General features: G+C 44.8%; 1 protein-coding gene across 1 annotated transcript in view; it reads left to right on the top strand.

Annotated features, from left to right (window-relative positions):
* Positions 1-24,787, top strand: part of LOC310836416 (uncharacterized protein) — a 161,811-nt gene that overhangs the window by 80,621 nt on the left and 56,403 nt on the right. Inside the window, exons 16-29 of the mRNA XM_083721576.1 lie at positions 1,231-1,275; positions 1,534-1,587; positions 3,000-3,044; positions 5,510-5,563; positions 6,667-6,711; positions 7,086-7,139; positions 7,549-7,593; positions 11,030-11,083; positions 17,758-17,802; positions 18,911-18,964; positions 20,477-20,584; positions 22,356-22,409; positions 23,153-23,206; positions 23,969-24,013. Coding sequence (XP_083577702.1) covers positions 1,231-1,275; positions 1,534-1,587; positions 3,000-3,044; positions 5,510-5,563; positions 6,667-6,711; positions 7,086-7,139; positions 7,549-7,593; positions 11,030-11,083; positions 17,758-17,802; positions 18,911-18,964; positions 20,477-20,584; positions 22,356-22,409; positions 23,153-23,206; positions 23,969-24,013 — 756 coding nt within the window. The remainder of the gene's footprint in view (positions 1-1,230; positions 1,276-1,533; positions 1,588-2,999; positions 3,045-5,509; positions 5,564-6,666; positions 6,712-7,085; positions 7,140-7,548; positions 7,594-11,029; positions 11,084-17,757; positions 17,803-18,910; positions 18,965-20,476; positions 20,585-22,355; positions 22,410-23,152; positions 23,207-23,968; positions 24,014-24,787) is intronic.

Below are 24,787 nucleotides of genomic sequence, written 5' to 3'. Positions count from 1 at the left end.
TACTGGTGTTCACAAAATAAAATAAAAAAACAAAAAAAAACTCAGAGCAGTTTACACAGGTACCAGGCAAAAGCATTTCCTTTTTGGCAGGCCTTCGACTCTTATCTGTGACCTTGAGTGGGATTTTAGATTTTTTTGTTTGTTTCCCACCATTTTATGTGTTTGTTTATATATTGTAAGACATATATTGTAATCATCAGCATCATCATCAGCATCAACATCTGATCAGGTTGCCCCAGCCACTCTGGGCAACTCCCAACAAAATATTAAAAACACAATAAGACCTCAAACATTAAAAATTTCCCTGCCCTCTTTTATAAACTGTGCATATATATTTCCACAATCTCCACCTCCTCCTTAAGATAAAAATGAAGAGCAGGTTAGCAGCCTTCAGAAGAACTGTGGAGGAACAACAACAACAACAATTTTATTATTTATACCCTGCTCATCTTGCTGGATTTCTCCAGCCACTCTGGGCAGCTCACAGCATATATCAGAACATACTAAAACATCAAAACATTAAAAACTTCCTGATACAGGGCTGCCATCAGATGTCTTCTAAAGATGGTTGTTTATTTCCTTGACATCTGCTGGAAGGGTGTTCCACAAGGAGGGTGCCACTAACAAGAAGGCCCTCTGCCTGGTTCCCTGTAACAGTAAGAGAACCAGCAGCAGACCCGCAGAGGAGGACCAGTTTAAGCCAGCTGTACTCAGCTTCTCTGAAGGAATAAGCTTCTGCTTGTTTCTTTCACACAGAGAAGCTTCCAGAACCCTCTTGAATTACCGTATTTTTTGCTCTATAAGACTCACTTTTTGCCTCCTAAAAAATAAGGGGAAATGTGTGTGCGTCTTATCGAGCGAATGCAGACTGCACAGCTATCCCAGAAGCCAGAACAGCAAGAGGGATTGCTGCTTTCACTGTGCAGCAATCCCTCTTGCTGTACTAGCTTCTGAGATTCAGAATATTTTTTTTCTTGTTTTTCTCCTCCAAAAACTAGGTGCGTCTTGTGGTTTGGTGCGTCTTATAGAGAGAAAAATACGGTAATTAGAATATAAAAGATCTCTACACATCAGATCAATACTTTCTGTACCAAGAAATGCAAACTGACAGTTAGATGATCCCAGTTGCCACTCCCAGTCACCAGTCTAGCTGCCGCATTCTGGCTTAGTTGTAGTAGTATGTTTGTATCCTACATTGTATGTCATTTTTCATTTTATGTCATTTTTCAGGGGGTCAAAGGAGAATGCGGACCTTCTGGACCTGTTGGGCTCCAGGTATGCAATTTGGCTATATCACTTTGGCTATTTAATCTATCTTCACAGCAGGGATGGGCAACTTCTCATGGTTCCTTAAATCTTTAGCAGAGCAAATATATTTTGTCAAGACCCCTGAATCTGATAGTGATCTGGGCTTTTGTCCAGATGTTAGTGTGACTCTCGGGTTCAAAAAGGTTCCCTTCAGTGTCATTGTCAGCAATAAATAACATCACCTCCAAATATTATTACATGACATTATAGAGGTTTGTCTTACAGGGTTTGATGGGCCCTAAAGGTCTTCATGGTTTTCAGGGTCTCCCTGGGCCAAAGGTGAGTGGTTCCTTCTCTGCTCCTTTAGTCCTCTGTTCTAAGCATGATACTTTTTTTGCAGCCCCTTTTAATTGTAAGCAATATTTACTGATATCACTGTTGCCCATTTGCCTGGTTAATTTTTTTATTTGATTTGATTTATATCCCACTTTGCCCTCAAAGAACTCAAGGTGGTATCCATGCTTTCCCTCTCTCTATTTTATTCTCACAACAACCCTGTGAGGTAGGTTAGACTAAGAGTTTGGGGCTGGCCCAAAGTCACCCATTGAGCTTTATGACTGAGTGGGGATTAGAACCATGCTTTCCCAGGTCCTAGTCCAGCGCTCTAACCACTACACAACCCTGGCTTTCTGTTGTACAAGCCTTAGTGTTAGTGGTTTTCCATTGGCAAGAACATTGCTTAATTTTGCAGCAGTCTCCAGCCCTGCTGAGTTTCCTCTTGCTCCAGCTGAGTTTCCTCTTGCAATGGCTTGATGAAGTTTGGATTTCTTTTGTTTTTAATTTGTTTTCAAGCTTTCTAACCTGCCTCTCTGGCAAGATACTTAATAGGGATAAAAGCTGTGTTTACTCTAAACATATTATATTATATTATTTAAATATTATCTATGTATCCCTTCATAATTCAACAGAATTCTCTAGCTAGTTTTTAAATCCCAGCAAAAGGCAACATAAGCAAACAATACAAAGTTCCTATTCATAATCCAGTAACTACTAATCATCATCATTCCACATTTTAAGTAAGATAATGAGTAAATATCTCTAAACAATGCGCATTAATATTTTTAAGCTCATGAGAGAAACAAAACATATACAAAACATAAAAATGTATCAACCTGCATCAAAGTGCAACCTAATTTATAATGTATCAGAGAGGATCTATATTAAAGGAATCATAGAATCATAGAATCATAGAGTTGGAAGAGACCATAAGGGCCATCGAGTCCAACCCCCTGCCAAGCAGGAATCAAAACTATGCACTAGCAAAAAATGATTTATGTGCATAGGCATAGTCACTCTTGTTCTGCATGATGTGTTTTGCTTTTGCTAGCTATAAAAATATCAGGGTCCATCCTCTACAGAATGCTGTGACCCTCCAGATGTTGCTGGACTATAACTCCCACTATTGGTTGTGCTGGCTCAAGCTACAGAGCAAAGGCCTGTAACCCAGTGGCAGAACATCTGCATTGCACACAGAAGGTCCCAGGTTCAATCCCTGGCACCTCCAGGAAAGGCTGGGAAATATTCCCTGCTTGGAATCCTAGAGAGCCTCTGCCAGTCAGTGTAGACAATATTCAGCTAGATGAACCAATGTTCTGACTCTGTATAATGCAGCTTTCTAGATTCTTCATAAGACTGAAGAAGTTGTTGTTTAGGAAGGTAGTGTCTAATTTAAACATTTTATCCTGTTGTAGGGAGATGCCGGCTCCATGGGCTGTTCAGGACCTGCAGGGCCTGTGGTAATAATTTCACGTTTTCTTTAGTCACTTGTAAAATCCCTCTTGTGCTCATCCTGCCCCAGTGTTTTTCATTAGCCTGTAAAATGTCAAAATAAAGGAACAATGCTTTTAATAAGTTACCCAAACAAGCAGGGGTGATAGATAGAACAGGAAGCTTTCCTCCCTCACTGATTCCTTCTTGACTAATTACTTGTTAGTTGTTTTTCTCTCAGGCTCTACTCCTTCCTCTTCTCCAGTTCAGTTAGTGTTAGAACTTCCTTTGTTAATCTCATGACTTCAGGATGGCCACATGTCAGTTTGTACTCATAATAGCCTTGTTTGCCATGAGTTTAAGTTTCTTCTGATTAAAATGATGGGGCTGTTGAGTCATGAGGAGGGTTGAAAAAATTATCTAGCCCAATTTCCAGACTCCGAGAATATCTACAATGCAGATTTAAGTACTGGTTGGATAATAAATTACTCTCCTTGAGGAATTATCGGAACTGTAATTTTGTGAATGATACAAATATTGTCTAGCAGTTTCCAGGATTCTTCGGGAGAAGCCATGATAGTAATCAGTCTGTAGTTCAGATCGTCCATTAGGACTTTCCTTGGCCATCAATATGGGGCAAGTGTGGGAAGAACCTAAGAGCTTTGGACAGCTGTAAAATAAGCAAATCCCATGCTAGAGATCATTAGGAAAGGAATTGAAAATAAAACTGCTGTTATAATGCCTTTATACAAATCTATGGTGAGACTACACTGTGTATGGTCCTAGTCACCTCACTTCAAAAAGGATACTGTAGAATTGGAAAAGATCCATAAAAGGATGGCCTATATGATCAAGAGGACAGAGAAGATCCCTTATGAGGAAAGTTCCCACTGCACATCACCAATTTAGCACTTTTGAGAATCAGTGGAATTCAGGAGGAGTCTCTATTTAGGCCAGAGGGTTGGCCCTTGAAGGCTCTGAAGTTCTCTCAAGGGGGTGGAGCTTGGAGAAGGGAGTATGGAGTTGCTGACATCATTCTGTCACAAGAAACAATGGAGTGTGGCTCCAGGAGTGAAGTCAAATTGTTGGAGAATCACAGTGCATGCTGTGGCTGCAGAGAGCGGTAACTCATAATTGCTGCCTTCTGCAGCACCAAACTGGCAAACCTGGGCAGTGTGTATGGAGGTCCTGGGCTGCCCAGACGACAAGACCCCATCTTGGTCTCATTGATGTGGTCCAATGGAAAGCAGAGCAATACATTTGGCACCATCTTGGCTGCAGGAGGCATACATCTTAGAGTCAGGATGCTGTCAGCAAGTCCCAGCTGGTTGCCCAGGAAAGTATAAAGACAAGGAAAAGTTTCTGTCTTTGAGCTCTTTGCTCTCCTACTTTTAAGGCTCACTGGGTTCTGGGAGATGGAGGGTCTGGAATGCTTTCTAATGACAATGTGTCAGCTGGGTGTTGTTCCGGCTCTCCCAGGATTTCCCAGCTTTTCTCCTCATCTGCCTCTGAGTTGCTACCTCCCTCAAACCCCTGTTGTAAAGCTACACTGTCTTCCTCTTTCTCCTCCCTGGAAGGGTCAGGATGGGGAGGCAATTTCTGTCCGTACGCCTTTGAACCGGTGCCAGCGACTGGGCTCAATAACTAGTACTGCCCCGACTGGGCTAGGTGACTGGAGCACTTCCAAAGACCTTCCACTCCTGAAAAACAGGTCTCAGTGCACTGGACTCACAACTGTGCATTGTGAACACCAGACTCAGCACAGTATAAACAACACGGAAGAAAGCTGGGAAGCATAACTTCTTTTATTTCTAATAGCTACTGCAACTAAAACTACTGGCTTGCATGAGTGTTACAGCTCTCACTCAGCCATCTAATCACTACATAGATAACACACAGACTCCACACAGAGTCAGGCAGGAGCGAAGAGCAGTTTCCACACACACCCCTTTCTGAAAACATCATATCAGGAGGTTCTTGCAATGGGAGGGGGTGAAAATATCAACAGTTTCCACCATTTCTTCTCTGCCCAGTCCCTGACACTTAGGGACTGCACTCTGGATTTGCATAGGATTTACTCCTTAGACTTTTCTTCTCCCAAAGATGTCCCTCAAGGCAGGAGGTAGGAAATATGGAGACAGAGGCATAAAGGCTTCTGTTTCCTCCCAAACTTTGTTGGAGCAAACCGCTCACTCAGAGCTATCTCCAGTCCACTAACCTTTGCCCAGCCTTGCCTCAGGCCTTTCACTACTTTCATCATGGGGTCCAGCATTGTTTCAGAACATGACAATAATGCTCTTCATAGTTGTATGTTAATGCTTTTTATTTTGTTTCATTTCATATGTGTAAAAAATGCTCCCCACAAAGTTTCCCTTTAGCAGAGTCCTCCAAATTTGCCTCAGGAGATATTTGCAGTCAAATAGCACCTGTCAATAAATATTTTTTAATTGCACAACAACAAATTCAGTCACCTTATCTGTGTTGGTGTTTATAGGGTGAGCTGGGGGAACCAGGACTGACTGGAGTGCAAGGAGTTAATGGCTCCCAGGTAAGTGTTCTGGGAAAATTGAATGGTGCAAATGCAAAATGCAAAATTCCATCCTCAGAGAAATTATTTGAACAGAAGTCAGGAGGGAGGTGGGGGAGGGGTAAGTGGATGTAAGATTAACAGAAGAACAACATGCTGGACCAGACCAATGGGTCATCTCGTCCAGCATCCTCATTCTCATATCCACAACCATATTCCTCAGTAGTAGACTTGTAAACAGGACCTGAGCACAAGAGCACTCTCCCCTCCTGTGCTTTCCAGAAGCTGGTTTTCAGAAGCATTACTGCATCCAATTAAAAATTCCACATTTTGACAAGTGTTAATAAACCATTAAGGTTCTCCAATCCTGACCTGCAACCTAAGTTGCCTACGTTCACCTGCCCTTTGGCACATTGCAAAAACATTCATAACTCCTCTCCCTCCCTCTCTCTGTCTCTCTGTACGTGTTGAATATCCACAACTAGATTTCTTTGTTAAAAGCAATGAAACCAGAACATAGTTTCAGCTCTGCTTACCAGTTCTTGGGTTCTAAAGTAGCAACCAGCACTCTGCAAATGTTGAAAAACAGCAACACAACTGGTGCTGTCCTCTGAAAAAGGGAATGGGCTGTGAAATATTTCCATGTAAGAAGAGGGGTGGGGTGCAGAAACTGTGGCCCCTTTAGTTGTGGTTGGACTCCCAACTCCCAGTAGTCCCAGTCAGCATGGCCAGTGGCGTAGCGTGGGTTGTCAGCACCCGGGGCAAGGCAAGTAATTTGTGCCCCCTAACCCATGGATGTGCACCCCCTAACCCGTGGATTTGCACCCCCTAACCTTACCCCCCAGATGTTGCGCCCGGTGCGGCCGGCCCCCCCTGCACCCCCCACGCTACGCCACTGAGCATGGCTGATGGCCAGGATGACTTGGTAGTCCACCAACAATAGGGGAAGGGGGCACAGGATCCCCATCCCTAGTTTAAAAGGTTTATATTATTTTTTTTAAGGATGAATACACCACTCCCACCAAGAGAAGGTTACTCAACCTAAAAGTATATGTATCTATGTATTATAATGTGACTGTGTGTGACAGAAAGTTGTTGTTGAAATTTTTTTGTGTCTGCTTCAGGGAGAAACGGGGCCTTCAGGCCTGCCAGGCCCACCAGGCCCTCAGGTACGTACTCATTTCTGGAATTGCTATGGCAACAGAGCTGAGATGCCCAAGGGGTGCTGGTTTCCTGAGGCAGAAAAAGCAAAATACACCCTGCCCCCTTGCGTTCTGTTTCTTCAGAAAGAAAATACTTAATCATGAACTAGATCATTGGGATAGGAAACACAAAGTTACAGGCAGCAGAAGAGTGGGTGGGTTTCCCATTGGAATCTGTGGGGAATTAAAATTAATAGGGATAAAGAAAATGAATGAACTGCTTCCAAATCATTTTTGAAAACAATAAAAAAGTGCATGACAACAATTTTTCTCTCTCTTTCTTTTGCATACCCTTCATCTGGTCCTGTACCACATCTGGGACTTCCTTTCACTCTCTTTAGGGCCCACAAGGCTTGGAAGGGAGGCATGGGCCCAAAGGACTTAGGGGATTACAGGTGAGTGGTCCATACCTTCCTTAGAGACGTGGGACACAATCCTCCAGATGTCTTGCTGCCTGGTGATCCTTTGAAACAAACTTTTTTCCCCCTTTAATGCAAATATAATAGAAATTTAAAAGCAGCATCAGCTCACATTAACAATGAGGATAATCCATCCGTCCTAATTTAATCATCTATATTAATCTAAACAGTCCTTATATCCAAACAGAAGTGCAAACAACAATGGTGATTATAAGCTACATGTTCAAGTGTAGAAAGCACAGTGAGACCTTCACTGAAAAGTGTATGGTCAAGTGTTTATCCTTCCAGCCAGGTAGTATGTGGTTTTGTAACAGCTTGCAGAATCCACTTTTACTGTCCATCTGCTCATCCTCATGTCACGGTAATATAATCATTTTCCTTTTAGGGTCGCTTTGGGAGAGAAGGACCCCCTGGAGCCAAAGGACACCCAGTAAGCACAATATCTTTTTTTTTCTTTCTCCTCTTGCCTTTTAAACAACCAAAGAGTTGCTCTTTCTCCCAATAATTAATTGGCACCTTTTTCCATCTTCACAAAAATCATCAGTGAGGAAAGAAAAAAAGAACCACTGATGGTTAATATAGTCCATCTCCACTGCCCTGAAGCACAGTATCTTCTGCCTAACCAAGATCTTATGGGAACCTTTTTTGTCCACTTTTCTTTCTGTTGAAGTTACTGTGAGAATAGGATGCTGGAATAGATTCACGATTGGCCTGACTCTCCTTCTGTTCCTTTATTATTTTTACTAAATTTATAAGAACATAAGCACATAAAAAGGGCACTGCTGGATCAGGTGAAAAGCCCATCTATTACAGCATTGTGTTCTCACTGTGGTGAACCAGATGTCCCATGGGATACCTACGGGACCGCCTCTCCTGATATGCCCCGCGGAGGATGTTAAGGTCCACAAATAACAACACCTTGGAGGTCCCGAGCCTCAAGGAAGTTAGATTGGTTTCAACTATGGCCAGGGCCTTTTCAGCACTGGCCCCGATTTGATGAACGCTCTGTCACAAGAGACTAGGGCCCTGCAGGACTTGACATCTTTCCACAGGGCCTGCATGACAGAGCTGTTCTGCCTGGCCTTTGGTTTGGACTCAGTCTGACCCTTATGTTTCCCTCCCCTTTTGGTTTTGATCTATGGGCTACTTTTAAAATGAGGCTGCATTTTAAATTGCATTTTAACCTGTATTTTAAATTGGGGGTTTTCCCCCCTATTATGTTTTTACTGTGATTTTATTGGTGTTAGCCACCCTGAGCCTGGCTCTGGCTGGGGAGGGTAGGGTATAAATAAAATTTATGATGATGACAATGACGATGACGACGACGATGATGATGATGATGAAGCCCACAAGCTGGATTTCAGTGTGACAGCAGGTCGTACCCCCGCTCCATGATTTCCAGCAACTGGTTTTGGGAGGCATATCATGTCAGACAGTGGAGGTAGCATAACTAGTAGCCCTTTGACAGCCATATTATCCATGAATTTGTCTAATCCTCTTTTAAAGATGGTCCACATCAGTCACAGTCACTACACCTTGTGAGAGAAAATTACATAGCTTAATTAGCCCTTGAGGATTCAAAGAAGTGTATAAAACAAGTTTGGATGGTTGTGTTCTTAAAGCCAAGAACATGAGTCCAGCTAGATTTGGTCCAGTATCCACATCTCCTAGTGGCCTACCAAATGCCTGCCAGAAGCCTGCATGGCAAGTGTAAATGCAAGAGCACACTCGTGATTCCCTGAAACTGGTATCCAGAGGCATGTATCAGCAGTAGGGAACCTGTAGTCATCTAGATGTGGTTGGACTATAATTCCTACCAGCTCCTGCCAAGTATGGTGAGTAGTCAGGTATGGTGGGCGGTGAAGTCCAGCAACATCTGGAAGGCCACAGATTCTCCACTCCTGGTATAAATACCGTATTTTTCCTTCTATAACACGCAGATTTTTTCTTCTAAAAAGGAAGGGGAAATGTCTGTGCGTGTTATAGAGCGAATGTGTGGTCCCTGGAGCCGAAAAATCATGCAAAAATCAAATCGCGGCGCTGCACGCTGCACGGAGAAGCGAAACCTGAAAAGAGGAAGCGGCTGCTTTCCTGCATTCTGCCTCAGGGTCTTACTGCCCACCCTCCTCTGTTTCGTTGCTGTGTTTGCTGAAACGGAACAAAGAGCAGGGAAAGCCCCTCCCCTCCAGGCAAGCTCCGGTGCTGCTGGGGGAGAGGGAGAGAGAGGGGGGAAGGGAGAGAGAGAGGGGGGAGGGGAGGGAGGGAGAGAGGGGGGAGGGAGAGAGAGGGGGGGAGGGAGGGAGGGAGGGAGGGAGGGAGGGAGAGAGAGAGAGAGAGAGAGAGATGGCTGGCTTGGGTGGGGGGAAACTTTTGCCTTTCTTTCCTCCCTCCCGTTAAATCCCTCTCCTGCATTCTTAGCCAGCTGCTTCTCTGCACACCCCTCTAATGTCCCTTCTTTGTTTTTCCTTCGCTCCCCACTTAAAATGTGGTTACAAAGCATGGATCCTCAGGATCTTTGCATTGGGTCACCCCAAATTCACCATCAGATCACATAGCATGTCCATGGCTACAGCCTGCACCAAAAAAATCACGCACCCACTGTTGCCTGGGGCTGCAATGGTGCAAAAATGTGGTTAAAAAGCATGGATCCACAGGGATTCTCAGGATCCTTGCATTGGGTCACCCCAAATTCACCATCAGATCACATAGCATGTCCATGGCTACAGCCTGCACCAAAAAAATCACACACCCACTGTTGCCTGGGGCTGCAATGGTGCAAAAATGTGGTTACAAAGCATGGATCCACAGGGATTCTCAGGATCTTTGCATTGGGTCACCCCAAATTCACCATCAGATCACATAGCATGTCCATGGCTACAGCCTGCACCAAAAAAATCACGCACCCACTGTTGCCTGGGGCTGCAATGGTGCAAAAATGTGGTTTAAAAGCATGGATCCACAGGGATTCTCAGGATCCTTGCATTGGGTCACCCCAAATTCACCATCAGATCACATAGCATGTCCATGGCTACAGCCTGCACCAAAAAAATCACGCACCCACTGTTGCCTGGGGCTGCAATGGTGCAAAAATGTGGTTAAAAAGCATGGATCCACAGGGATTCTCAGGATTTTGGCATTGGGTCACCCCAAATTCACCATCAGATTACATAGCATGTCCATGGCTACAGCCTGCCCCCAAAAAATCACGCACCCACTGTTGCCTGGGACTGCAATGGTGCAAAAATGTGGTTAAAAAGCATGGATCCACAGGAATTCTCAGGATTTTGGCATTGGGTCACCCCAAATTCACCATCAGATCACATAGCATGTCCATGGCTACAGCCTGCACCAAAAAAATCACACACCCACTGTTGCCTGGGGCTGCAATGGTGCAAAAATGTGGTTACAAACCATGGATGCACAGGGATTCTCAGGATTTTGGCATTGGGTCAGCCCAAATTCACCATCAGATCACATGACTGTGGCCACAGCATGAAGCACAAAAATGATACATCCACTGTTTCATTCAGAATGTTTTTTCCCTTGTTTTCCTCCTCTAAAAACGATGTGCGTGTTATGGTCAGGTGCGTGTTATAGAGCGAAAAATACGGTAATTAAATCCCAGTGCCAAAGGAATGAGAAATAAAACAGATGTGCAGCTGATGCAAAGAGCTATGCATGCAGGAGGTCTTGGGTTCCATCCCTGGCATCTCTGTGTAGGCATGGAAAAGACCAGGGGAACTTCCAGCGTTGACAAAACTGAACTATTTATGTCAGTGGTCTGACATCATAAGATAGCTTCTTGTGTGTCCTGTTTTCTCCATGCCTGCAATCCCTAACATTATGCTTCCTTTGTCATGTTTCAGGGAGAAAGTGGTCTTTCTGGCCTAAGAGGGGTGCATGGACGAGATGGCCTAATGGTATGTGTTGAAATCTGCACAGAGGGGAATGGTGTGCTCCAAGCGTACTCGCTCTTCTCCTTTTACTTACTTATAAAATTATTCACGTGCTGCTTTTTCATAAAAAGGAAATATCCAAAACTGTTCACAACTGTAGCACATAAAACAGTAGAATAAAAACCATATCAAAGGTTAAAATTTGACATCAATTAGCTACAGTGGTACCTCAACCTGTACCAATTAAGTACTTAATTCGTTCCAGAGGTCTGTTCTTAACCTGAAACTGTTCTTAACCTGAAGTACCACTTTAGCTAATGGGGCCTCCTTCTGCTGCTGCCGCGCCACCAGAGCACAATTTCTGTTCTCATCCTGAAGCAAAGTTCTTAACCCAAGGTACTTAACCCAAGGTACTATTTCTGGGTTAGCGGAGTCTGTAACATGAAGCGTATGTAACCCAAGGTACCACTGTATTGTGAGAAAGGTATATTCTCAAGTTGCCTGCATTGGCCCAGTAAAATAAAATGTTTTCAGCAGGCGTTGTAAACGTTGAAACAGAAGGTGCTTGCTGAATCTCTGTTGGCAGAGTATTCTGCAGGACTGGGCTGATGACACTAAAGGCCTAGTTTCTTGTTCAAGGAAGTAGACAGAGGCACGGCACAGGGTCTTCTGGATAACCTGTTTATTCAGCATTCATTCTGATTTAATTCTGCAAAGCTTATGCAGTGAGACTGGGTAGTGGTGGTTTGTGAGTATATCCTACAATATATCATTGATGCAGCAATAGTGCATTTATACTTGACTGTCAACACAACATTCTGCTTTATTAGTTGTTTCATAATGCTTCGCCAGTGTTGTTGCATTATTCCCATCTGGAAGGGCCCTCTTGCATTACAGAGCAACAAAAGCAGAAGGAAGGAAGGAAGGAAGGAAGGAAGGAAGGAAGGAAGGAAGGAAGGAAGGAAGGAAGGATCCTGTAAAATATTACAGGATTTCAGCAAGAAGCTATGCTTGGAAACAAAGATTTTAGCTCTTCTAGTACATAAAGGCAGGTTTGGCTCTGTGCCAGTCGCTGAAGTAGAATGGAATACTCCCTTTCATTCTACCTAATCAAAATAAGTGAGAGACAAACAATGTGGGGTTCTTATGTTGTTGTTGTTTTTACTGAAAACTATTTGAGAAAGTATTTGATTCCCCCAGTATATACTTTCTGTTGCCCACCTTCTCTGCAACTGGTTGCCTCGGGTTAAACAAGTTTCTTAAACAATATAACAGGCATGCAAAATTCATTTGCAAAAAGCAAAAGTTACACTAAGTAGATACGGATGAGGGACTGGAGCTCAATGATAGAGCATATGCAAAAAGTTCCAGGTTCAGTCCTTGTCATCTCCAAAGACTTTTATCTGAAACCCTGGAGAGCTGCTGCCACTAAGTGTAGACAATAATGAGTATATTATAAGGCAGTTTTCTGATGTTTCCTATTTAATCCACTCCTTTATTAAGAGCATAAGAACAGCCTGCTAGATCAGGCCAATGACCTGGTGCCAGTGAGAAAACCCACAAGCACCAGAGCACTCTCCCTTCCTACAATTTCTAGCAACTGGCATTCAGAAGCTTTGATGCCTTTAAGAGTGGATACAGAGAGTGAGCACCCTGTGAAGAGGGACTGATACTTAAACCACTCTGTTTAAAGTGGTATCATAGCTCTTTAAACACATGACCTGAATATGGCCTTAGTCATTTCCATTAATTCCACTGAAAACACATAGTCTCTCAGTTAACACGTGGTTGCAAAATGACATTCTTCTTGCTCTCGTTTTCTCTCTCTATTCTCTGGTCACATCTGCACCAAACATTTAAAAGCACATGCTGTCTCTCAAAGGACGGAGGCATAGGGTGGGAGGGTCCAGGGGAGTTCAGGGTCCAGGGTGCACTTTTGTGCTCATGTATTCCCATGTCTCTGTGAGGAGAATCAGAGCTTATAGGGTTAAACAGCTCAGAGTGAGGGTCCTGCCCACTGGGGGTGGTCTCCATCTGAGGATCTGTTCTTTGTTCTGTGTGAGACTGGTTTCGGTTTTAACCAAGGAAGGGAGACAACATGCAGTCTCCGGAGTTTCTGATTTATTTCTGCTATGCAGTGGTACCTCGGGATGCGAACGGGATCCGTTCTGGAGCCCTGTTTGCATCCTGAAGCAAATGCAACCCGCATCCACATGTTTGCGCGTAATGTCATTTTGACCGTCTGGGCATGCGCGCACAGCAAAACCCGGAAGTAATGTGCTCCGTTACTTCCGGGTGGTTGCAGAGTGCAACCCGAAAATACTTAACTTGAAGCACATTTATCCTGAGATATGACTATACAAATAAAGCTTCTTAGAATTAGACTAAGAAGCAGCATAGACTCTCTTTTCTGCATGCCAGCACACAGAGCACAGGCTGTCTTTGTACTCTGCTATTGTCCGGCAAGCTGAGTGGCAATGGAAGCGCACCGGACAACCCCCCCATCATCACAGTCTCTGCCTCTGGGTCAGCGCTGACCCAGAGGAGAGCAGGAGAGTGGATAGCAATGATGCCACCCATCCTCCTTGGCTGTGGTGCACCTTGCACCCGGCCACAGCACCTACACCTCTGGGTCAGGCCTGACCCAGGGGCAGATAGCAGCAAGAGAGTGGGCGGCAGCTTCCCTACCCCTCTACCCCTGGACTGTGATGTCCAGGAAATGCAGCTCCACCACTGTGAAAGGATACTGAAAGCTGCAGCTTGCCTGTCACAGAGCTACAATTCCCTGTACCCTTAACAAACTACAGTTCCCAGGATTCTTTGGTGGAAGCCATGTATGATGTGGCTGTAACTTCTGTTAAGTGGCTGAGTACCATGTTCCATCGGGGATCTGTCACAACATGCTTTGCCTTCAGAGGATGCTAGGTTCAATCCCCCCCATCCCTAGGTACGTCTGAGAACCTGGAGAGCTGCTGCTGGGCCACTGGTCTGACAGTGTGCTATGTTCCTGTGAGCAGTGCCAGATTTATGTACAGTGGACGCTCGGGTTGCGAATGTGATCCACGCAGGATGCACGTTCACAACCTGCAGCATTTGCAACCTGCATTGCCGCGTCTGCGCACACGCAGGTTTTGAATCGGCACTTCTGCGCATGCGCAAAGCACGATGTAGCGCTTCTGCGCATGTGAGAGCACCAAAACCCGGAAGTAACCCATTCCGGTACTTCCCGGTTCAGCGTGGTGTGCAATCCGAAAACACCCAGCCTGAAGCATCTGTAACCCAAGCTATGACTGTATAAGTTAAACAAGCTATAGCTTAGAGCCCCACTCTCTTGGGGGGAGGGCAAAAAAAAATAAAGGAAAAAAACACTGGATATACATTTCCAAAATATAAGATAAAATAATAAAATAAAACCTACATACAGCAACAGTGTTTTGTGTTGTGTAGGCTCTTTTGAGGGACGCAGGTGGCGCTGTGGGTTAAAGCCTCAGCGCCTAGGACTTGCCGATCGAAAGGTCGGCGGTTCGAATCCCTGCGGCGGGGTGCGCTCCCGCTGCTCGGTCCCAGCGCCTGCCAACCTAGCAGTTCGAAAGCACCTCCGGGTGCAAGTAGATAAATAGGGACCGCTTACCAGCGGGAAGGTAAACGGCGTTTCCGTGTGCTGCTCTGGCTCGCCAGAGCAGCGATGTCACGCTGGCCACGTGACCCGGAAGTGTCTCCGGACAGCGCTGGCCCCCGGTCTCTTGAGTGAGATGGGCGCACCAACCCCAGAGTCTGGCAAGACTGGCCCGTACGGGCAGGGGTACCTTTACCTTTACCTTAGGCTCTTTTGATGTAAGTAATGGGCCCCGCCTACTAGCCTGGTCCCTAAAATATCGCTGGTTTGCTCATTTTTATATAGAGGGTGCCTACATAAAATATGTATTTTATGATAAAATACATATTTTGTTATGTGCAAATGGCTTTAGATACCTATTAGTTCCATAAATTACCATATAGCATATATTCAACACAAAAAAAACCCAGTGACAATTTGTTGTTGACAAAGGACAGCTGGACATATAAAGGGCCCCATTACCTTCAGTAGCTTAGGGCCTCATCAAACCTAAATCCGGCCCTGCCTGTGAGTGTATATGCTACAAGCATATACTTTTTAAAAAAACTTTTTTCTGCCTCCAGCTAGACTCCCTCCCCCGGGCTAGAAATGAGTTCCCTGGGCATTTTGCATCACCATCAGGAGACTTCAGTGTGATTGATTAGGTGTAGATTTTGGGTGTTATTCCTCACCCACCCTTCCTTCCAGCTTGGGTCTGATGATGTTCTAACTCAGATCAGGTTCCGCAGGAATGTTCCCTGTTTCTGCACCCTTTCTTCCTCTGTTTCTGCTTCTTCTCTTGTCGATCAACTGATCAAAGCCCCAAGGTGACAGGTGCTTGACATTGAGAAATGAGGCTGCCCCATCTCACTTGCACAAATTGGTGGCTTGAATGTGGTAACAATTTTCCTGGCGTTCTGGCGATTCATCTTCACATCCCCTCCAGGCATTTCCTCCTGCAGGGAAGGGGCCCCTGGAGCTCAGTGGTTCAGCAGCTCAATGGTTTAGCATCTGCTCTGCATGCATAAGGCCATAGGTTCAGTCCCCAGCATCTTCAAGTAGCACTGGGGATTATGTTGCAAGGAATGTCCTTAGAAGTGTAAATGCAATACTTAGGTACCTAAGCTGAACTAAAGCTGGACAATATATACTTGCACCCCTCAAACGGTTTGAGGCCAAATCCATTGTGCAGCTTGTATATGGTGCCCAGTTAGGCCCCTTTGCCAATTGCGCACCATTAGAACTGGTACAATCTAAACTGTTAAGATCAGCTGGACAAGTGCCCAAAAAATCTCCAGTGCTACAATACGTCTCGAAACTGGATTCGTAAGAATTGAGGCTAGAGTATGGTTCGCCAGACTAAATTACTGGCTGAGACTATTCTTCCTCCCAAGTGGCCTTGCTCCCTTAACTATTAAGGACAGTTTCCAGATGACGTGGAAATGTGCAGTGATAAACATACAGTGGTACCTCGGGTTGCATCCTTAATGGAACGTAAGATGCGACGGCGCATCTGCACATGCGCGGGTCGTGTCTTGCCACTTCTGCGCATGCATGTGACGTCATTTCAAGCATCTGCGCATGCGCGAGCAGTGAAACCCGGTAGTAACATGCTCCGTTACTTCCGGATTGCCGTGGAGAGCAACCAAAAAGCGCTCAACCTGAAGCACATTCAACCCGAGGTATGACTGTAATAACAACTCTAGGCCTCACCCCACAGATCCTACTCAACATGGGGTATTAACAAGCCAAAAAAGCCCCATCAAACAGCACGTGGAAGATACAGAACACCAAGCAAATTTAGCCAGGTCCCTGAAATTTTTAATCAGTGAAATCAGAAGACACTTCACCTCCCAGAAGCCATATATAACCAAACTTGAAGTTCCAAAATAAAGTTTGGTGCTGATACAAATCAATACTAATCAGAGGTTCTGCCCCCTCTAACAAAAAACTGCACCCCTAGCAAAAATCCTAGCGATGCCCATGCCATGCCCCCCACCAGTTTTCCCGCAGATGGAGAGATGGTGATGATCTACCTGTTTTGTATGTGCTGATTTCTAGCGGTGAGCTGAAATGCTTCCCCAGATGAATATCTTAAGGGCCGTCACATGAAAGAGAGAACATGCTTGTTTTCTCCTTCTCTGGTTGGTAGGACTAGAACCAATAGCTTCAAGTTGCAAGAAATGAGATTCCAACTAAACATTTTGGGGGTGGGGGGATTCTGACAGTAAAAACTGTTTAGCAGTGGAACAGACTCCCAAGACAGTTTGTAGACTCTCCTTCCTTGGAGGTTTTGAAGCAAAGGTTGGATGGTCATCTGTCAGGGATGCTTTAGCTGAGATTCCTGCATTGAAGTGGGTTGGACTAGATGACCCTTGGGGTCCCTTCTAACTCTAAGATTCTATTAATTTTCCTGTACCATTAGTGCAGTAGCCCTCAAACTTCTTTCTCTGGGCCACACTTTCAGAATAATAATTTACTCACGCCACACCAGTTTTTTATTGATAAGAAATACATTGGAAAGCAAAAAGAAGCAACTCCTAGTAGTGCTTGGATTTGAAAAGATATCTATGCATATTCTGCAAAAAAAATTTTTTTAAAAAACTATGCTATGCTATACTATACTGAAATGTTTAAATGTTTCTTTGATTGTCAATGAATCTTCCCACCACATTGCCATCCTCTCCTGCCACAACAATATGGCACACAACACCTTTTGAGAACCAATGCATTATCAGGTGGCAAAGTTCCTGAGGGTAATCAATTTTGTGGTCCTGCTGAACTATTCATAGGGAGGCAAGACTGTTCTCTCCACAGCTGACAGCTAATATTGGTCATTCTCAGGTGTCTTTGGGGAGGGGGAAGGGAGGCTGCCACCCCCAGAGAACACAGTGTCCAACAAAATATATGGTAACAGGATGAAGGGTATCCCCCAAATTTCAGAGCATTTAAATCTTCTTGGATAATTTCCAGCTCAGCCTTATAGCTTGCATGTGTTTTATTGTGGAAAGGAGGGGATGAAGGGAAAGTGAGGGCAAGATTCCATGTCTTAAAGTTTCTTTGGCTTTTTTATTAAAAAAAATACCTTTTGTCTCTATTTAAGGGGTTGACCGGGAGCCAGGGCCCTCAAGGACCCCCTGGGGACCATGTAAGTGGCTTTGCTTTCCCCACCTGAAATAAATGTTCAGTGAAATGAAAGTAATAGCAATGGACAGAGCACTCTGTTTCTGATTAATGTCAGCGTCACATGTGTTCAGTGCTAAATCCATCCTGTCCTGTTTCCACCTCAGTCTTCTTTTTTAAAACAAAAGACATGAAAATCGGCATCAACTTTTATCAACTTCCCTACCCATCACAAGATATTAATTTTTGTATACGTTATCCCTAAAATATGCATTTATACACACATCATTTTATCCTAAAATATGCATTTTATTGAAGCCAAGGAGCAATGATATCATTCTGATTCATCTGGGATAGGGAGGCAGGAATCTGTCAATTTCATTTTTTCTCAGATCCCCATTTTTCCAATCTTCAACTCAACTTCCTACATTTCAGCATCAGTATGAAATTTGGTGGTCCCCGCCGCCCCACTAAATTTTGTCAGTATTTGAAAAGTTCCATCTTAACCCCAAAGAAATGGCTTGGTTGAAAATTCAGCCCCACTGAGGAATAGACCAGGTATAGGCAAACTTGGCCCTCCAGATGTTTTGGGACTACAACTCCCATAATCCCCATCTAACAGGACCAGTGGTCAGGGATGATGGGAGTTGTAGTCCCAAGTTTGCCTATGCCTGGAATAAACAAAGAGGAGAGTGCAATTCAAAAGTTGGATTTGCCGAGGGATGAATGGGGCCTCTCAGCCTGGCCCTCAGCCCTCTCCCTATATTTCACACCCATCTCCTCATGAGATCTGCCCAACACCCTTCATGATGCTTCAGTCTGTCAGCTGGAATGCGTTCTTGAACCCTGGTGATGCCTCTTGCTTGCTTGCCTGGATGAAGCCTGGAGAGAGATGTATGCACACATGGATGCTACTGACATTTCTGTGACTGGAACATACAAAAGTATGAGTTGCATTTGCTATTCCACCTATTTTTTAGTCTTGCCCCTTCCACCACTGGCCTGGAAGGTTTACCCCAGGGGGCTGGAGTCCTTGGGTTGACAAAGGGCTCCCCACTCCTGCACTAAAGGCTGACCAGGTCATGCTACTGCCTGTTCTCAATGACCCTCTAATTTAAACTTTACTCTTCCAGGGGAGCAAAGGACCAAAGGGAATAAAAGGGGATCGAGGACCCAAAGGTGACCAGGTATGGTAACATCTCGTGCCCAGGGATGTGTAGCAGTTATTCCAGTGCAAGATTCCCTTTTCGATATTGTTGCATGCTCCCTGCTCCCCTGAGCAAGAAACAAATGCATTGTACGCTGAAAGTATCCGATTCCTGTCCTCAGCCAGCTGAAGAAAGACCTCTGCTTGGGTCCCTGGAGAACAGCTATAAGTCACAGTGGTGGCTGGTGCCCATTGGGACTGGTAGGATGCCAGGCAGGGAAACCAATAGTAGGTGGTGCCAGAGCCAATGATTGGCAGAACCACCGCTTCACTAGTTGTAAGTGGCAGGCGGGTGAGAGCAGACTGAGGATGGTAGGGCTTTGCCAGCCTCTACTGAAGAGTCCCCAAACCTGGGCTAGGTAGACAAAAATTATATGACCTGATGTAAGGCAGGCAGGGGCATACCTAGGAGTTATGTAAGTTGCCCCCCCCCCCAATGCTGCAGGCACAGGGGGAAAGAAAAATTATATCTCTCCCCCTTGTTCGGAGTGGCTAGCAGCCCACCCACCCATCTGTGTGCTCCCCAGGCCACACTTCTGTTGCTCTGGGTGGCCAGTCAAGGAACACAGAATCCTCTGGGCACCTCAGCAGAGGAATCTGGTCACTGCCGTGGGCAGTTGCAACAGCAGGAGGCCCTCCCCAGTTGGCCGGCAGTGCATTAGAAGTGTAAGCGGAGTGCCCAGCAGGGCTCAGAGGGAAGAATGACTGAGAGATTGGCCGAGAGTTGCAGAAAGAGAAAAAAGGAAGGGGGGGGGACAGGGAGGCAGAAGGGAAAGCAGCGAGTGGAGGGAGGGAGGGAGGGAGGGAGGCAGGCAGGCAGACAGATCGACCAATAGAGGAGGAGGAAGTGGAGGATATGGAAGAGGAACACAGCAGACCCAACCCTGATGGTCACAGAGGAAGAAGAAGAAGAAGAAGAAGAAGAAGAAGAAGAAGAAGAAGAAGAAGAAGAAGAAGAAGAGTAGTAGTAGTAGTAGTTTGGATTTGATATCCTGCTTTATTACTACCGGAAGGAGTCTCAAAGCGAGAGGAAGTCACTGGTGGAGTGAAAAAGGCAACAAAAGCTAACTTTTTGAGTTTCTGGTCTATGGTCTCTCCTGGCTTCACTGGTGCTGATAAAGTTCCTTGCCAAGGGCACAAGGAAGCCTAGGTATGCCTCCAAAGGCAGCATTATGATTACTGCTGCTTCTACCAATACAGCATGGATGTTTTGCACATGAGCCATACATTTAGGATGAAGCAAAGGAATGGTATAGTTCAGAGGCAGACTTTGGTAATATGGCACCGTGAGCAAGGACAGAATTGCCCCCCTCCCCTATTTCCACAATTCCTTTTGGTACAGCTGCTATTATTTTGCATCTCCTCAGCTCAGCCCCCTGTGGGGAGGGGACTGCCTACACTGCCCTAAATCTGGCACTGTATAGTTAGATATAATCCTGATGTTCCTAAACCTCCACAAATGATTTAGGTCTCCCAATTTCCTCTTTTTCAGGGTACGTTTGGCCTCCAAGGGACCAGGGGACTTCCAGGGGTTCGAGGTGCTTCAGGGCTTCCAGGGTTTCCAGGGGCCAAAGGAGTAGCTGGACCTCAGGGACCTGAAGTAAGGAAGGGTTTTTTTGTTTTGTTTTATTAAGTTTTTAACCCTCCCAGGGCAGCAAACAACAAAGCAGCAAAATCATTTCATTTTTATTTTTTAAGAAAAGCATTTAAAAACCACTGAACATGCTTAAAAGCAATCTAATATATCTCCACAGCTAATCAAGATTGCAAGGAACACTATATTTCAGTAACAGCCAAATCTATTTAAGAAGTTCTGGAAGGGGAGCCATACTCATCTGCTTGCAGCAAAAGTATTGTGGAACCATTAAATATATATATATTTGCCCTGCCATTGGCCAAGCTGATGGGCACTGATGGGAGTTGTAGCTCAGCAACATCTGGAGGACCATAGGTTCCTCCACACCTGCTTAAGATTCCCAGGGATTTATTTGCCACAGAAGCTTGCGTGGTCTAGAGACCATTTTGCCAGAGAGAATAGATCAATGTTTATTAATGCAGACCTACATCTAGGGCTAGGGACGCGGGTGGCGCTGTGGGTTAAACCACAGAGCCTAGGGCTTGCCGATCAGAAGGTCAGCAGTTCGAATCCCCGTGACAGGGTGAGCTCCTGTTGCTTGGTCCCTGCTCCTGCCAACCTAGCAGTTCGAAAGCATGTCAAAGTCCAAGTAGATAAATAGGTATCGCTCCGGCGGGGAGTTAAACAGCGTTTCCGTGCGCTGCTCTGGTTCGCCAGAAGTGGCTTAGTCATGCTGGCCACATGACCCGGAAGCTGTATGCCAGCTCCCTCGGCCAATAAAGCGAGATGAGCACCGCAACCCCAGAGTGGGCCACGACTGGACCTAATGGTCAGGCGTTCCTTTACATTTACCTTTACATCTAGGGCTGAGGGAAAAACACAGAGAACTAAAGTTAAGACTCGAAAAAATGAGCAAGTGATAGAAACTGAAATTGACAGATTCGCTCATCTATACTTTCAGCACAATCCTAACTCAATCTTAACTCAAGGGTGAGTCCTAGTGGACTTAAGTGGGGCTTACTTCCAGGTAAGTGGAGTCAGGATTGCAGCTTTAGTTGCTACCTGGTGCTCAATCCTTTGCTTTCTCCCATGCATCTCCCATATATTCACAGAGAATAACAATGACATAAGAGGTCCCCTTACTGGTGACTTTCAGGGTAGACACACACACACAGCCTTACTGCTTCCACATACCTGAGCTAAAATGTTTGGTCCCTAATTTGCAAAATTAATATATTCACATATTCATAACTGGAAGAACAAGAGAGTCCTGCAACAAAATGTTGCAGTGTATTCTAACGTCCTGAAAGGGATGCTAATATTCAGGGTCCTGACCAATCTGCAAGCCAGTCATTTAAAGGCAAGCCTACCTAATTTTCACTTCCAAAACCAATGCACCAATCACACCCATGAAATTTGCACTTCTCTGAATTTTGCAGTTCGGTTCTCCAGCAAAGTAACATGTACCGACAAATGAATTTGCTAGTGTAAAGCATGCATTTAAATGTGTTCTAGTTAGTAAATGCGTCTATTAGGAAAAAATCATACAAAAATATGTTTGAGAGAAATTTTCCACTCAAACGCTGGTGAATTTTCCTATGGACTTTTTTTTTTAGTGCAAATCAGTATGTAGAGAACTGAACTTAAGATGGAGGCAGGGGGAGAGAAATGGGGAGAAATCAAAATGGGCAGGTTTGCCCATCCTTAGTCTGAGCTACTTTCCATCCAGTCCAAAAAAGCTGTTCCAACGTGGTTTGCGGTGATGAGTGTTGACTGAATCTTTTTGCCATTCCAGGGAGAGGAAGGGCAACTTGGTCCCCCTGGTCAAAATGGCACAGAAGGTGCAAAGGTTAGTCTAAACCTCTGTTGTTATCTGTGCTCTTGCTTAATAGTTATAATAAATCCTTCCTTAGCAGGTTCCTGAGACTGCTTGCTGGAATTGGACCCTTGCCAGGGACTCAAGTGTGTGGTCTTGAGCAGGTTTGACCCTTGATCTGTTTTCCATTAGCAAAAGGAGGATAGCAGTGAACAGGGTTGCTGTGACGTCAGATGAGCCACCCCAGGGAAAGAATTCCAGAAGCTCGGAGCCATGGCAGAAAAGGCCCATTCTTTTTTTAAAAAATAAAATTTTTATTAGTAATTACAACATAACATTTTATCAATAAAACATATCATCCTCATTCCCCCCCTCCATTTTTCCCTCCCCCCTCCCCAAAATATAAAAACCCCACCCTTCTTCACGCCCCTCCCCAGGCTTCCCTCAGTTCCTCTCTCTGGTTTTTCCATACTTCTAATTCTCTGCATGTTATAAAATCGTAAAAATCTGTCTATATGTTGTTAATAATAAATTTGTGAAAGTTTATTCAAAGCCTGCCAAGGAGTCCGGTTCATTTTGTTGTTTCTTTAAATACTTTGTAAAAGGTTCCCATTCTTCTTTTGAATACTAATGATATATATCTTTTAAATCAAGAGATCTGAGTGTTGATCTTCTGGCTCTAACCTGGGATTTAGTCCTGACTTAAAAGGGGGGGGGGGTGGCTGTAAGGAATTCAACTTTGCATGAAATAACAGAATTTTCTCTCTAATCCACAGGGAAATCGGGGTCCAGATGGTGCAAAAGGAAGGCCAGGACAGCGAGGAAAGCGGGTATGTCTCATGCCTGAAGTACCTAATTTTCCCTCAGGGTGGGGGAGGGTTTCACACAAAGGGTTAGTGGGAATGTTGAAAATATGTGAGGGATTTCAGGTATTGCTTTCACTCTGGTTTTACAAGTAATGTGCCCTACATAGCACAGAAGCTTTCTCCCACCAAATCAGCCTTGAGAATTTATGGCAGGGGCATAGCTGTCAACTTTTCCCTTTTCTTGCGAGGAATCCTATTCGGAATAAGGGAATTTCCCTTTAAAAAAGGGAAACATTGACAGCTATGGGTAGGGGTGAGGGGACCAGAGGACCTGGTGTGGGCAGCGGGAGTGGGTTGACTGCAATCCTCCAGGCCTCTTTGTAGCTTTCAGGATTCTCCCTAGTTAACACCCCACATGGGCCCACATGGAACCCACCTCTAGTGTTTTTATTTCTGACTAGAATATGGCCCTGGACTCTGATCACCATCTTGGTTGTCCTCCTCTTGACATGCTCCCAATGGTCAATGTCCTTCTTTAAAATGTGGTGCCCATGTCTCGACAAAGTACTCCAGATATGTGATGTTCCCACCAAAGAAAGAAACTGAGATAACAATCAAATACCAACACCAGCATTCTTGTGTTTGGTGGAACATTTTGTGTTGACTAATACCCAAACAGCAATGCATTGGTGGCTCAAGAGCACATGGAATCAGAAGCCACCTGGGTATGTTGACTGATTAATGAGGAAAAAGACTTTCTTCAGACCACTTTTGGTTTCTCTCCAGGGCCGGATGGGCCAGCATGGGCTTGTTGGAATGCCAGGACCCCCAGTAAGTAATAGGATTCTTATTGTGACTAGCCTCAATCATGCCATCTTTGCTACTGAGGTTCAGATAACAGTGAATGACAAGGGAGAAAACCTTTTCAGTGGTTGCTCCCCATCTGTAGAATGCTCTTCCCATAGAGGACTGCCTGGTGCTGTCGTTTGTCCTTCTTTTGGCACCAGGTGGCAAAATATCTGAATGTCATAATATTTCTTAGACTTGCAGTGTTTGTAAGTGTTGTGAAGGGTGGGGTGATATAAAAAATCAATCCTCCAGCCAGACTGGCAATATCCCCTTACTCACACAGTTTAGGATATTCCTGCATTCTTCAGCAGAGGTTCTTTTCATTCAGCAAAGTGAGTGGCTAATGTATATGTCAAAGCTTTAAATTAAAGAAAACTGTAACACAATAGCATACTGTCTGAGAGAAACTAAAACAGCAACATGAGGCAAGAATGAAGCAAGAGTGACAGTTGATCTCTCTAACTGAACACCTGAAGGGAGGGGCCAATTCCAGAGCATAATACACAAGCCCCGCCCACCAGATGCCAGACATTCTACTATTCAAATTAGGCCCCAGTGTTTTTCTAACAGTTAGCTCTTGTCACCTTTGTTAATCTAAGACAGTGATTATTTGTGTGTTTTTAGTACGTTTTTTTATTGAAATTTTGTAAAGTAAAAAAAAAAAAGGAACAGAACTGATTTGGTACCATAACACAGTACTTATAGTGACAGCATGTACAATAGGCAAGCTATCACAAAACACAGGTACACTTCAGG

The sequence above is a fragment of the Podarcis gaigeae genome (assembly GCF_964106915.1).
Source record: "Podarcis gaigeae genome assembly, chromosome: Z".
NCBI classification, from domain to species: Eukaryota; Metazoa; Chordata; class Lepidosauria; order Squamata; family Lacertidae; genus Podarcis; species Podarcis gaigeae.
The sequence above is the reverse complement of the archived record's forward strand: the minus strand, read 5'-3'. Positions and strand labels throughout refer to the sequence as shown.